This window comes from Choristoneura fumiferana, chromosome 11, assembly GCF_025370935.1.
Source record: "Choristoneura fumiferana chromosome 11, NRCan_CFum_1, whole genome shotgun sequence".
NCBI classification, from domain to species: Eukaryota; Metazoa; Arthropoda; class Insecta; order Lepidoptera; family Tortricidae; genus Choristoneura; species Choristoneura fumiferana.
This window is the reverse complement of record NC_133482.1, coordinates 2,811,123-2,827,250: the sequence shown is the minus strand read 5'-3', so window position 1 is coordinate 2,827,250 and position 16,128 is coordinate 2,811,123. Positions and strand designations below refer to the sequence as shown.

General features: G+C 38.6%; 1 protein-coding gene across 2 annotated transcripts in view; it reads right to left on the bottom strand.

Moving 5' to 3' along the window:
• Positions 1-16,128, bottom strand: part of Calx (sodium/calcium exchanger 3) — a 142,717-nt gene that overhangs the window by 15,296 nt on the left and 111,293 nt on the right. The window contains exons 2-3 of one of the 2 annotated variants that reach the window (XM_074094079.1): positions 14,360-14,451; positions 9,006-9,065 (exon numbers count right to left, since the gene is read on the bottom strand). In XM_074094079.1, coding sequence (XP_073950180.1) covers positions 9,006-9,065; positions 14,360-14,451 — 152 coding nt within the window. The remainder of the gene's footprint in view (positions 1-9,005; positions 9,066-14,359; positions 14,452-16,128) is intronic. The other variant, XM_074094080.1, reaches the window with a different exon arrangement.

Genomic DNA, 16,128 nt, shown 5'->3' with positions numbered 1-16,128 from the left:
GTAGAGATGGGTAAATCCGGATCTGAAGATTCAAAAGAGTCAGATCCTCAAGTGGATCCGAATCTCTTAATGACTTCAAAATGATTTCAAATCTTATCGACTCCGGAGTTACTAACTCCGACCAAGTCCAGCCGGATCGAGCGGCTCGTGATCGCCGTCAAACTCACTCGCTCCGCTTTCACTCTCGGCACGGATCGGATCGGATCGGATCTTATTACGTTTGGTCGGGCACTGAGTGAGCCGTACGTGTAGACTCGGACGGACTACTCGCTCGGTTATATTGGAAAGAAATGAGTTAGAATTAAAACACAATATAATATGACCGGAGCGGGCGACGCTTATTTTAACACTGTTTTCAAGCTTCAAAGAATCAAACATAAAACTAGTAGGTTCTTAAAGTAGCTCAATACTCTTTAAAAAATACACAATTTAGAATTTTTCAACATTAAAAGAACGAAACGAATCGGTACTTCAATTCAGTACCTTGACCTAGGTAGGTACCTACCGAACCGAGCGGGCCGCATCGGCCATAGATAATTAATAATCGCTCGAAAGAACCGGAGTCAATAAAGGAGTCGGATTCAATAAGCGGATTCGGTAACGACACCGGAGCTGGATCTAGTGAGTCAGATCACTTCGCGGAGTTGAGATTACCCATGTCTGGTGACAAGCGACGTCAGTTGTGTTCTAGGATGGCGTACATTGATAGCAGTATTTAATTTGTATGAAAAAAGGAAAATTCAAAGACTCCATTATTTTTAAAAGTCGCTGAACTAATGTTGTTCAGTTTGACGAGGACGATCTATGTTTTAATTTTTTGCTCGTATTACAGGCCACACCCGGTATAGGTTGTCAAGGTGATTAGTGGGCAGTTCAGCTGAGGACTACGTTAAAAAGTAACATGAACCAGTTTTTATTACATGAAACTAAACAAAAAATGGGGAGGTCTTTGCTCCACAGTGGGCACTTTAACGGACTAAATAAAAAAAAACTAAACACAATTCTAAAAGTATTCCACTATTTAGAAAATTAAATATTGTACCTCAGCGTGTTCGTACATAAGAGATGCGTTTTTCTGGAATCCCATCTAGGATATTTAAAAAAACGCGGTGAAATGATTCAGAGGTGTACAAGAGCATGCAATTATGTATCTTTTGTACAAACCACACTGTCGTAAAGATGTACAGCGGCACAATATTTGGCCCACTCTACATACAATTGCCTATTACTGCATACATTTCAAGGCCAAGTTTTTTGCCGTTCAGTATATTACAATTACAAAAGAAATGCTTTCAACACACACACAAACATCACGACTGTATTCCCAAATGGGGTAGGCAGAGCACACGAAACGTTACCGCTTCGGAGCCACTTTTAGCAATTTTAGGTAAATGCTTTCATTATGTGCATAATAGTGTTAATAATTTCCCAGAAGAATTAAAAGACGAAATTTTGTTGCGTAGCCCGGACGCCACCACTCGGGGCCATAAGCGGCAATTACACTGAGTCGTTCACCTAATGCGGTCGCCGAATTTGTTATAAACTACTTCGGCGAACGGACGTCGTCTTTACAATAGTCTGTACGGCTACTGCGGCGGCCATATTAAGGCGGTGGCAGCTGTCGCTCGCCGAATGCGGTCGACTACCGTGTTCTTTACACTTGCGGTCGCCACATGCAGCATGCGGCGAACGACTCAGTGTAATTGCCGCTTTATTGTCGTAATCGGAATCGGTTATTAACGCACTACGAATCACCACTTCTTTCTGTCCCGTATAATAGAATGAAGGTAGAGAGAGAGGATGAATGCGATCGTTAGACAACACGGTCTCACCACCTATGAGATCACACGCTAAGTTCCCGCATTGTTATTCCCGCACGTTCGACGATAATCACGTAACGCCAGTCAAGCCTCCACTAATAAATTCACCACAGTAATGCGGTCGCACATAAACATTTTTACACTTGCCGTGGACCCTTTATTCAAATGAGTCTTTATATTTGACCCGGGAAGACAAACACTCGGAATTTGAATAAAAAGATTTGTTCCGGGTCGGTAACGGACCCGAAAAGTTTGATTCTATCATGATTTATAATATGGACAATCTTTCGTATAGGTTTTCACTTGGGAGGTTTTGGCCGACCTATACGGGTAAGAAAATATTTTACCCGTTATTTCAGATGTACTTTCATTCGGAACCGAAGACTGGATAGCTCAGTGATCATGGATAAGGTGACAGAAATTGTGGACGATAAACGTATTATATTATAAATAAGCAAACACGTACAACTTGTATCCACTCTGCAGTCCATAATAGCACAACAAACAAATACCAACTCTAAGAACTTTACAAAAACAAGCCAAAACTAAATAAGTATGAAAATCAAACTCAAAAGTATCTTACTTGCCGCAAAGCAGAGAAGAGACCGCCAGAAGAAGAAAGACAGAAGAAAAAAATAATACAATTAAAAAATAATAAAACAAGATGTTAATAGGGAAAAGTGATTCGACCATGCATTGGCCTAACCATGTTATCATACATATACATACATACATTAAAATAGTAAATGGACTTCGTAAAATATTCAGTGTAGAAATGATTCAATAAACTGGTAAAGCAGATTCTTGGTCAATTTTACCTGGATATCAGCCCATTAATAACTTAGGTAACTATTCTACACAAAGAAAATCAAACCAAAATTGTAAGGCTACAAATAACCATGAAAATCATTTTCTACCACTTTTAAGTCGGTAGATACCCTCAGAGCTCAGACCGAGCCAGCAGGAGTGATAGAAACCCGTTATATGTTTTACATGGTATGCAGATGAGGTAGACGACTAAAGATCCATTCCTGCTGGCTCGTGCTGAGGCACCGGACTTTAAAATGGTACAAAAGTATTTTCGTGGTTTTTTGTAGTCGGTTCAATTTTTTTATTTTATTTTTTTCATTTTGTATCACGTTATGTTGTCTTAGAGACATTTTGTTTTCTCTGCATCAACGTCAGACGAACAACGTCTACTGCTAAAAAACATAGGCCTCCCCATTAGAACGCCACAACGAACGCACTTGCATCCACTGGTTGCCCGCAACTATCACAACGACGCCAGTCCAGGTGGACAATGCAGGGCATTGGCAGGCCTCCCACTAGGTGGTGGCTGGCCTGCCAACGCCCTGCATATTCCCTATTACTGTGAAAACGATGTATACCTACTAAGTACAATTACTGAGTTGTTATGACTTGATCTGTGTTACGTCTCCGCAATACGGGCTACGGGGTCGTCCCTTTCACACTCCTATTAAATACTATTAACATAAGTGGGACGGTATGAGTATGATACGAAGTTCTAAAATTTTACTTCAGGCTTCACACGGCGTTGAAAAACATACTCCCCCTTTTGCGATCCACCGCAGTCGAGTAATAACGGACCGATTATTCCCTTTATTTGTTTGCTAGTTTCAAGCTACTCTGTAAAAAAGGCAAAAACAACATGGCGACCGGCAAAGTTACGCCAATGGACGACGCCGAAAATCGGTGCGCTCGGCATTTTCAGTCTTTTTTCAAGCAAAAAATAACTATTGAATTTGTGAATGGAAATGTTGTTCTAAATTTTCTGAAGTTTGTCAGACTTATAAACAGGCTACTGATTACTAATACGATGCAAGAGGAAAAATATTTTTATGCGTTTTTTTTTTAGTTTTGTATGGAACTTGTGTCAGGAGAATCTTCATCACATACAAGTTTTTTTTTCAAATTTTATACTTTTCCACTTGTAAATAGTATTACTTATCAGTAGCTTTAATGTGGGTCAAGTTATCTATCATACAAGATTTTCTTAATAGGTCAATCGAATAGAATCCTTAAAAATAGTGTTGAGGAATCAGGCTGGAAATTGTTTTAATACCTTCATTTTGGTCCTAAATGCGTGTAATCCGAGTTTGACCCTTTCCAGGAGGTGTGCACAACTTTTGGGAGCTAAATGACCACGAACAACACTTGTTTAGGTACAGCCACGCAGCCCCGCATTGTAATTCGACATTGACTAAGACATCAGACATTAGAGCACCCATTTCGCATTACAGGAATCTTAACACTTATCACAATTTGTGAGACGTCGGGTGTCAATTTCGTAACTCTGTCCAAGCTCGACGCTGAATTATTTATGAGGCAAAGAGGAAAGGTGAACAAGACTCTTTTTTGCGCAAAATCTCGCTGCGAGTAAAACGTTTGTGTAGACTTTATTCGAGCGTGAATGTTAAGTGGTTTTTGTGTGTTTATTTACATTTTACAAAATGAGGTAGCGCGGCTTTGCTCAAGTGGATTTTACAAGATTTGGTTTCATGTTTTGTGGGTTATTTTTGAGGGACATTGGGCGTAATGCTACTCTGGGTATTAATTTAATTTTACGTGCTAAGTATTTTCGAGATAACAATAGATAAAACGGTGTTGTGGTGTCACAGGTGCAGTCAGTCATCCCAAGGCTGCGAGCTGTTATAGTCCCTGAGCCCAGCTCAGTTGTGCTGAGCGAGAATCAGAAGAATATCGCGCCTACAATTAGCCGGAAGTTTGAGAAAATCCTTCACTTCCTGTCAAAATTTAAAGGACATTTTACGTATTAGTGCGTAGTGGCGCCATGAACCTGAGATCTCCTGGGATACACAAATACACATCATACACTCACTCACAAACTTACACACACACCCCACTCCACATCTAGTTTGCCTTTGATCTTTCTGCGCTCTGACTTTTGGCCGGAGGGTGAGGTACTCCGTTACTTTAGGGAAGCAAAAGTGGAAAACCCAAAGTAACTTTTTTTGTGATTAGTACCTAGTTATTTTTTTAACGTTTATTTTATTTTATTTTAGCTCCATCACCATCATCGTCCTAACATATACACGACTACTGGGCTGTTCCTCTCAGATGGAGAGATTCAACCGTAGTTCTTATCACATGTGATTATTTTAATGTTTGATAATTTACAGGTCATCGGCATCAAATCAACAGAAATGATGTTAATTTTCAGTGGCGAATAAAGAAATAAATAAGTAAACAAAATAATAGCGCAGTCAGCAAAGTTGTTGTAGGTAATATTTTTTTCAAAACCTTATTCTTTGGGCAGTCGTGTGACTAACATGATTGTGTGAGGTTTGTTCACAAATTCACTTAAGGCCTACGCGGCTGTTTGTCAAACCTTCACCTGTGCGAGTCCACCGGAAGGTTGACAAATTGGATCCCTCGCTAACATTGCCGCTTGCCAGACGGGTGACATATCCATTTGTGTTATTGATATTTTTTGTTACCCATCCTTTTTGATATCGGATTATGATTGGAATATACTCGTATTGTGATGAATAGTCGGTTTTCTTTTTCGAACGGTATTGTTGATTTCAGACACGGTTAGTTTGTTGAGTTTCTATTTAATTGAGACTTCAGTTATGGAAAGCTTTTTAATAGATGTTTGCTTTATTTTTCGTTGGATTCGTACATATTTATTTATTTATCAAAACACTAGTGTTTACCTACCCGCGGCTTCGCACGTGTAATAGTACATTGTGTCTTAAGGGCGGAGTCGATGTTCGTAATTCTAGTACCGCCCGTGCGACGTAGGTACAATGTTTTTCATCACATTTGCGAGTAAAATTGTATATTTGTAAAAGAAAAAGTATTTTTTTTTTAAATTGCCGGTACCGCTGATTACGCTCTCCGCTTAATTTATAAACAACAATCCCTTTGGCTTTAATTAATTTACAACAAAAAAATATTAGGTTCTAAATATTTATTCAGCTCAATTACATTTTGTCAAAATTCAGGTTGGACGGTCGATTTTGATGATCCGAATTCCAAATAGTCAATTTATGTGGACGATTTTTCATTTATACTGAATGACAGTAAATCACCCGTTTCAATCTTGCTTGTGCTTTGATCATCAAACAAAAATCACCCCTAAATCGGCTGGTGGGTTGGATACATAAAACATCCCCCAACTTAACATTCGGAGCTCGGACTTCCAAGATTTATAACTGACAATTTTGAATAAAGTATTCAGCCGTGTGGAAAGACGTTGATCGTCTGTTAGTTAAATAATATAACGGAGTTAGTTTTAGAATTATTACGTGCTGGAGATACGTAGAAGAACGAGGGTCACCAACATAGCCAAGCGAATTAGTTTGTTGAAGTGGCAATAGGCAGGCCATAGGTACGAGTACAGCAGTCACATTTTTTTCTGTCTGATCCCGCGCGCTTGTTTTTTCATACAAAATTGCGGCTTGCGAGGTTTTTTTTTTCAATAGTTAACGCGTAATACATATTAGGCCCCGTTTCCATCAGAGATGTGCGAGGGTGTATTGCGAGGAATGTGCGATTCACGAACCAATAGAAACATATCATTTACCCCAGAGATATGCTGAGCGAGGATAGGTAAATGAAGCGTTTCTATTGGTTCATGAAAAAACACATTCCTCTCAATACACCCTCGCACATACATGGTGGAAGCGGAGCCTTATTCTATCTCCTGCCGCCTCTAGGTGCGCCCATGCACTTTTCATTTGTTGTGGACTTCATCTCTATTCCATATCATTTACTTAATTCACATCTTTCGTCCACTCCCTGTTTAAGGCAATCCTTAAAAATTAAATTGCGATGTTAATTGCGAAACATACTCCGGTTTATCATGCTAAAACGCGCGTCGAAAATTAAACCTTTAATCCCAAATATATTAGATATATAACATAATTTACAAGGCCCGGATATAACATGCCGTTAATATACTGTAATCCACCACCGGGCCTTATCCGAAGTTCGGAATTCGTATATCGCGTCCCGCTCACGCTTATATCATTTAACAGGAGAGTGAGAAGAAGGGTAAGTTGCGAATTTCGGGGTAGCCTCGAAGACCTTCGGGGCGTTGACCCAGATCTGTGATTAACTGGATCAGAACAACGATGTATGAGTATGTAAGTAAATATTATCCAATTAGAAGGGTGCGAATTTGTTTATTTTACCGTTTAGTAGTAGAGTGGGCAGATTATCTTGATGTGGAAAGGGTTGTAAATTAAATTAATTTTATAATTTGGACAAACGTCCTAGTAGCCTAGTAGGCTAAACTATGGCTTATATATGTACTCTGTACTATGGCTTCTCAAGAGGTGGGTTTGAGCCCGGAATCGCACCTCCACGTTTTTCGCAATTCATCATCATCTCAGCCGTAGGACGTCCACTGTTAGACATAGGCCTCCCCCATTAACCTCCAGTTGCTTCGGTTGAAAGCGGCCTTCATCCACCGTGAACCTGGGGCTTTGACCAGGTCATCTGTCCATCTCGTCGTTTCCGCAATTATGTAAACATTTATAATTTTATCAGGAGCTTTTCTATGAATACGTGTGAAGCAATTCCATGTGTGAAGTTCCTAATCTGTATTGGGCTCGCGTGGGAACTACAGCCCAATCCTTCTCATTCCGAGAGAACACATGTCAGAGATGATGATAATAAAGAACATTATATTTTTCTTCGATTTCGTAGTAAAAATGGCAATAAGAATTAATTTTAAAACATCATTTATACCAGGACTTCCCAACCAAGGGGGCACGCCCCCCTAGGGGGGGCGTAGAGAAATATTAGGGGGGCGTAATAGATACGTTTGCATTTCCGAAAAAAAAACTATTTAACGCGTAATTAAATTAACTGTTCCGAATTGCCATTCAAACGCTAAAATGTGTGTATTTTTGTTAAAACTTAAGGGGGCATGAAAATATTATTTTTGGTTCGGGGAGGCTCGGCAAACCCTGCTTTATTCAAACTATACCTACCTACACTGTCCACAGCGTAGATAAGAACTTTCACATCAAATGAAGAAAGCCTTAATAGTAAAGTTTCTGTATGTCTTGTCAAACAAACTTTCCCTACACCCCAACTTGTCGTTTCGTGCTCTAAATGACGTAACTTTTTACGGTGTCGCGTTGCAAGTTTATCCTTGTTGTCCAAAAGGCATCACTTTCATACAAGAGTCGGTTATTAGTTATGTTTGATATTGGTATATTTAAGTTGGTGGCAACACACAACACCCTTTTCGCTAGCTTTTTGCAAAGATTACTATGCGATTGGCTGATAGGCTTTTCTGATTATCGTAAAACTAAAGTATATCGTCAATGGTTTCGAATGCAGGCATAGTGGTGTTGTTATTTTAAATTCTATGCTAACAACTTATCTTAGCTCGTATCATAATTTTACTCTACTTTTTACCCGATTGCCTGACGGAGGGCTATGATTTTCAAGTGTAAGTATATTTATTTCTTTGGTCTTTTTGTAGCCTAAAGGCTAAGATGGTTTTATCATATCAAATATCATGTGATTCGTATAAACTGTCGGAATGACATAGAGTATGTATGGGCTGATATCCGAGTAAATATTGAAACTTACCACCAATACGTATAAAGATCAAACAATACAAAACTCTCCAGTTATAACATAGCATAAGCCAATTTAAAAATGATACACTAAATATCTGTAAAACACAAACAGAACAATACAAAGCTTACAAGCCATACAAAACCACATTCACAAATCACACTTGTTTGTAAGACACGAATATTTTATAATTGTCATTAGAGCCATTTCCGAGCACTGGCGATTTGTGTGCGAGTTAAAAGTGAAGGGAGCCCGCAACGCTTTCCTCGCGAGCGCTCAATGATATCGGCGCGAGCGCACAACCATATCGCCGTGAGCGCGCAACCATATCGCTGCGAGCGCGTACCCATATCGCTGAAAAGCGCGTACCGATATCGTAGCGACCGTGCAACGATATCGCCGCCAGCGCGTAACGATGCTGCGTATAGCGCCTAAAGCGCCACAATTTTTGTACGAGAGTGTACGATATGGCGGTCTTGGCGTCAACAACGCGTCCAACAGTGGACGTCATATGGCTGACATGATGATGAAATAAAAGGTGATGTCTTACTCAAGTCTAATCACATGTTACAAACAAGTGTACGTCCACACAACACGACTTACCGGGCGCAAACGGAACCGAGACAGTAGCCGATGCATCGGGCAGGAATGTCTCAAACACCTCTGCAGGAAAATAATTAATGTCATGCAACTATTTGTAAAAGCAGGAAGTGTAAAAGCGAGAGTGGGACAAATGCATCGACTATGTTTTATACTAGCTTGGAAACCAGGAATACATGCCTGTAGCTTCACACATTCGCGCAAGTAGCTTGCATGCTTGTCATATTTATTGTATGACGTTTGACGTACGTGTGTTACTTACACGAATATTTGCAAGCTATAGACACCATGTTATACCTAGTGGCATCCACGAAGATGCGTGATTTTGTCAAAATTAGACACTAATGACATTGTAATAAGAACCACGGCACGCGTCATCGTTGAATGACTCTACCTATATTTTGGATTTAACGAATGAAATGTCAATTGTTTTAGTAACGTCACACGGTTGTTACTGGCAATATTGTTTAAACCTCTAATAAAAATAATAAGTTGGACCCCTATTTCGTAAATTAATTAAAGTTAAGACTTAATAAAATGAAAGTTACATTTTTAATCTGAATTTACAACCGAGATTTTTAAATCCGTTGCAAAACATTGTCATCGTCAACGATATCAGGTTGGGATTAGGTATAACCAAGGAGCGGAATTTTCATAGCAAAAGTCAAATGTCAAGAGGGATTGACCATTGTGTTTTATCGACTGTCGATGTTTAATTGTCAGTTAGCACGATACGTTTTAGGTAATGCATTTAGACCTGTAATGGGGGAGGCCTTTGTCCTGCTGTGGGACACTATAGGCTACCAAAAAAAAATTTGACCTGTGTGTTTGTTACAATTTAAATATAAAACCGAAACGGAAATGTTAAACAGTGTAACTGACGATAGACTAAACTTCATTCAAAATAACAGAATCGAAATCAATATCTGTACTGATTATATTTGCTTCATCTTGTCTATAGTAACAAAGAATTATCATTATGTTCTCTACATTGTCACCATTTAAACTAAGAGAAGTAAGAGAATAATTTAAAATTAAGAGAAGGATATAACTTTTATCCATTTGTTAATCGTTTTTCTTTTACGATTAACCATTTTGGTTAAGACGGGAACCAAATAAAATAATACTTATGAAAACTCAAGCGACATCAAATGTCAAATGTGGCGTGACGTAATTTATTTTAATAAAGAGATGCAAGTGGCTTATCAAAAAGGTCAAATGTTACAGAATAATGTTAAAAGTCGGTAACATGCGTAAAATCGATAACTGGAATAGTCGATAAAACACAATGGTCAATCCCTCTTGACATTTGATTTTTGCTATGAGAATTCCGCTCCTTGGGTATAACTTAATTATTTTCAGTTTCACAATTGACATTCATCTTAATTAATATTAGGTAAGCTACATAATACATAGTGAATGCACTTGCCGACTCCACGAACTTCCACTATTTGGAGCTGCCATGCTCATAATTAATCATCTACAAAGAACTATTAAGTAAAAGACCATAAAATCTACAAATTCGTAAATTATTTTTCTAGTTTTTATTCTTAGACAGTCCTGTACAAACTTACACCCTTAATCATAAACGCTACGATTTATTTTCGTTATCTGTCACTTTGAGAAAAACAGCAACAATAACAAAAAAACAAAATATTATAATTCATGATTACTAACACGTTTGGGGCATAATCACGGCTTTTATATTGTTGCAAGTTACCTCGATATTTCGGCTGAATAGCAGTGGCTGTGGTCATGAACTGATTGCTTCTTTTATGTTAAGAAAATGCGGGCATCGAGATATCTTTTCGAAAAAATCAGCGGATATTTTCGATGTGATTAAGAGCCGAAACAAAAACACGATCAACTGCGGGTAGATCGAAAGACTCTCGCATACACTGGCCGCGTAATTTAACCACAATTTTACATTAAATTTTCACGATTGCATTCACATGTCTTTATTAAAACGAAGATGTTACTGAATACTGTTAACTTATAAATTAAAAACTTGTTCTTTTTTCCGATTAGATTATTGAACCTAACCAGCAAAGAGTTGGAAAACCCCGACTTTGTCACTTCAAAGTTCAATATCTCAAAAACGGGTTTTCAAATTAAAAAAAGCCGAATTCAAATTAGCCCACCCGTTTAAGAGCTACGGTGCCACAGATAGACAGACACACATAGCGGTCCAACTTCTAACACCCCTCTTTTTGCGTCGGGGGTTAAAAAAATAAGGACGAGTTTGACCGAGTAAGTTAAGTATTAAAAGAATGTGAGCCAACCTACGCTCCTGTTTACTCGTGACCATTGCTGTTAATTGGTCAAACCGTCGAGATAGTTTTAGAATTATAGAAGACGTCATTAAGCCCCGATGTGTTACTCGTAATTATGAGTGAAAATCGCGAGCGTATTTTTTTAAGATTAAGGAGATAAGTGTTGAACAATATAGTCAACACCAAAAGTAGCTAAAGTACATTATAATACATAATCATTTTAATCATAATAATATGACATTATAATAAGAAGTCCTGGCTTCGCAACATACGCGAATGGACGGGAAAAGCCAGCGTTGAAGAGCCATTTCGCTTGGCTAGAGACCGGAAACAGTTCGCAGAGCTGACGGCAGACCTCCAGTAATGGAGAACCATAAGAAGAAGAAGATAACACATAAGGGCGAGGCCGCACTACGGCTAAACCGCCGCGGTTTCTAACCGCGTAACTTTTTTATAAAAGTGAACTTAAAACCACCAGTGTGGCCGTTGCATTAGTTTGCTTGATTTACAAAGTCACGCGGTTAAAAACCGCGGCGGTTTAGCCGTAGTACGGCCTCAGCCTAAAGGTGGGTCTACGCTAGACGAACCCAGCACGAGCGAAGCACGAGCGGAGCCGTTCCCGGCTTCGTCATTCGCGGCGTCAAGTGTGGACACGTCCACGAGCGCACTGCGAGCGCGAAGCAAATCCCTTTGTGTTAGTCAAAAAACCGACAACTGTACCCCTAGTGTAAGTTTTCGGTTACAAAATACGTCTCGATCGCGTTCGCGTTCAAATCTCAATTTGTATGGAAACACGACCATCGCAAACGTTCCGCTAGAGGCGCTGTCTGTGTTTCCTTATAAATTGAGATTTTAACGCGAACGCGATCGAGACGTATTTTGTAACCGAAAACTTACACTAAGGGCACTGGCGGAACGCAGCCGAGCACGAACGAAACGCTCGCAGCGCGCTCGTTCGAGGCTTGTAAGTCGGTCCACATTAGACGAATGGTGTTCGACTCGTGCTCGGTTCGCCTAGCGTAGACGCACCTTTATACGGACCTAGTTGAAAAACGACAATACACAATCGTTTAAAGCTACTTTTGGACTTCACTATACGAACTTGCAGCAGATTTAAATTTCCAACCAACCGTCCAAGTTAGTATTTGTATGTTGGCCAGTTCCCATTCGTGAGTTGGCACGGGCGCCGCCTAACTTCGTGAGTAACAAGCGCAGGCGATATCGTTAGGTTGTCAGTACTGTAGCAAAGTTTGTTAATGGAACTGCACGGCGGTTAAATTTGAAACTTGAGGCTTGATGTGTGCCAACTTTACAGCTTTAATAAATGAGGTGTCTTGGTTAAAGCAGACCCCGCTGTCAGTGACTATATGTAAGGAAAATTTTCAGTATTTGAGCACTTGAATAAAACTCTGCAAATATTTACAGTCCAACTAAGTGTTCCAATCTCATGATTTTTTTATTTAAAACCGTGAATATTAAATAACGCTGTCTAAATTTCAAATCAAACCGCCATTTAGTACCGTCTCTTTACCAAATTTACCTAATTTTGTTATCCATTCTTGTATGACGGCATTGAAAAAAGAATATCTGTAAATTTTAAAACAAAGCTACCATCGAAGCTGTGGTTTTAATCTTTACAATAATAATATCAAATACTATCATTCTAAGGGCATTACCGCACTATGCGGTTTGCCGTGCGGTTTCTCACGTCGTTTCTCTTTAGAATAATCATTTGAGAAAGGAAAGATCCGGTGAGGTAAACTGCTACGACTAACTTTATAGTGCATAAAATATACAAAAGCCTTACAGCCTTATTCATAAAAAAATCCTTAATTGAGGTTTGATCGGTCTGTTCTGTTACTTAGCAAGAATGATTGTCAAGCTTGATTAGACGCTTGTCCAGAAGTATGATTCATTAGACGCTTATGTTACCTTGACAAATCAAAGCCAAAAAATGGCCTAATCGATAATTTAAAAAAAAATTGACAGCAGTGACAGCAAATTAGCAGGAAAAAAATAAAAAGCGAGATGTTTGTTTTCCCGCCATTTCCGATCCGCATGTTTATGTTGTGCAAGAAGCCATAATTATGTTAATCATCCTAATTTTTTTTTCATATTTATTGTTAATTTATTGTTGCTAATTTAGAGGATTTTTAAATACAAATTCCTGAAAATAAATTTTCCTGTTTTTTTTTTAATCTTTGCGTAGCGCTGCCTTCACTATAAATATCTTCGGTATGGTTTTTTGCTCTTGTCAAAGTCAGCTGTTCAAACTTGTGGCGGCCATTTTGTGACTTAGCAGGGAGATAAAGGAGGGTCTACGGTCCTCTAACTTTAGCAGAGCCTTGATCGACTGATTAGCGCTAACAGACGTTTATGAATCATGTTTTTTAGCATCGGGCCTTCAAGGAGCCTTCAAGGAGGCTCTAACTTTTTATGAATAAGGCTGTTAGACTACGTAAGCACTATGCGGCTAACAGCGCGGTTTTAGCGCGTCGTCTCTATCTCAAGCGATACTTTGAAGAGGGACGGTGCGCTTAAACCTCGCGGTTAACCGCTTAGTGTTTTCGTGTAATTACCTAAATATTTACTTGTTTAAGCGGAACGTGAAATATCAAGCGAGTTGCAGTACATCGCCATAGATGATCGATCGCTTATAAATCTATACTTAGTGGCTTGGTCTTGCAATATAATGAAACTCGTACGATATTTTTCGTACACTATATAAATATAAATAAAACTTAAACTAACGGTCGACAAAAACGTAATAATGATAATTAAATTATGAATTGTTTATTAAAGCAATATTTTATTCACTTGCAATCTATTTTTAAAATATAGAACAAACCATTTTCGTATTAAATACCATAAGAGAGAGCGGGACGCCACGATAGTCATAGTTCAAATATAAAGTGACGCGGTTTCTGGTTTGTTCTATATTATTATGATCTAATTTGTTTGTGATTTAATGAATATACTAATACTTTTAAAACAGACTTGTATAGATTTAAGTTCATTAACCCACAACGTCACTATCTACGAGGACATCATCAAAATAAAACTACATCTATAAAATATACATACCACCAATCAACTCTGGGTTGCCAAGGTTCACGTAGAAAAGTACGTCTTTTTCATAACTGTCCTCTTCTATGATGTGCAGTGGTATGAATTTTCTGCAACAAAAGTAATATTTTAGAACACAGTATTTTTATACAGCGCTGCATTGTATTGAAGAAATTCTATTAAAATTGGGTGACAAGGGATTTGCTAAGCGAGAAAAGCAATCTGAAGATTGTATCTGATTTTATCAAAAGCATTGGGATTTGAAAGAGACGGATGATGTTGTATATGTGAGTGCACAAGGGGCGTTGAAAGTAAGACATTTGATAAAATTACTGGCACACGAGTTATATTAGAAACTTACAAACCGCGAGCATGTCAGCACTTTGTATTTACAGAGTTAAACCTTTACAAATTATGAGCACGATGAGATTACGAATTAAAAGATTCACCTCTACTTGAACCTTAGTGACCCGACCAACCGTATACGTGAACCGACCGTATACTGTGTTAACAGCATCTACCAATTTTGCTATAAATCGTGTTAACCTTAGAGTCGTCTGCTCTTTATAGAAAGCCTGGCACGTCCCAACGAGTAAATAAGGCTAATATTTTTATATCTAATCGAGTTAGAGTCATTTAGCGTTGCGAGGGGCTCCCGCGGGGGTTTCTTGAAGTATTTATCTTTGGGACACTTAATGTAGGTAGGTACTCTTATGTCGAGTGAATGCGTAAATATTTTGTGCTGTTTACTTAGACTAGTCTCCACGTAAGGCACTCTCCCTTTAAATGAGTATAAAAACGTTTTATAAAACAATCTTCAGCTTATAATAAAACGAGTAGGTACCTAATTTTTTTATAATGGAACTGTGCCCTTAGTGTAAATTTTTGGTTTTCGGTCCATTTCCCCTGCGCGTTGAATTGACAGTATCTTACGAGTCAACCAATCTACAGCCTATCTAATAACCATACAAAACTTACCCCAACATAAACTGCTCAAACGTCAATTTCCTACAAACTGGGACGTGAAAAATACGTTTTACAGTCGTCTAAGTTTTCCAGAAATATTTAGGATCCTGCTATCAATTGGTGTTGATGCACCAGTCATGGACAAGAACCAATAATGGTTTTTTCCGTATACTTACCCAAATTTTAACAAACTGACATAACTGTACGGGTTACCGTACGATAATGTATAAGTGTCGCGTCAATGATTCTTTAATTTAGGTCATTTGTTAATAATATTGTAGCTATTTACGCACACATGTACTGTGCGACATCGGCACGCTACCTAAGCATATTTTGTATTACTAATTGTAAATAAAGTCAGTGTTAGAACAACTATCATTGGGCTTGTTTCGTACATTAACTTTCCCTTACAAGTTATCTCGCACTCATCTAGTAAATTGTAGAAGCACCCTACATTTTTTTTGGTCCTTCGAACCGGATAATGCTCAGATAGCTCAGATAACTGATTATCATAACTAGTAAAGTTCTTGAACGCTGAGTACTACTGTGCTTAACATGTAAATATAATGAGGGCTATCGCGTATGAATTCGCCGCTAGAGGCGCTAGTGTGGCGAGAGGTCTCCGAAATGTCAAATTTCACTATTTTTGGGTGAGCTACGCGGGTTTATTTATAATTAGAATAATTTTGTGAATATTTTGCAATACCTGAAATTAATTATGGCAAATATGCGTTACGGGGCAATGAATGTCTGTGTTTTGAGACTAACCTAACCAATATACTTCAGGCAGGACCTTTGTCTACAGTGGCGCCAACTGGTGA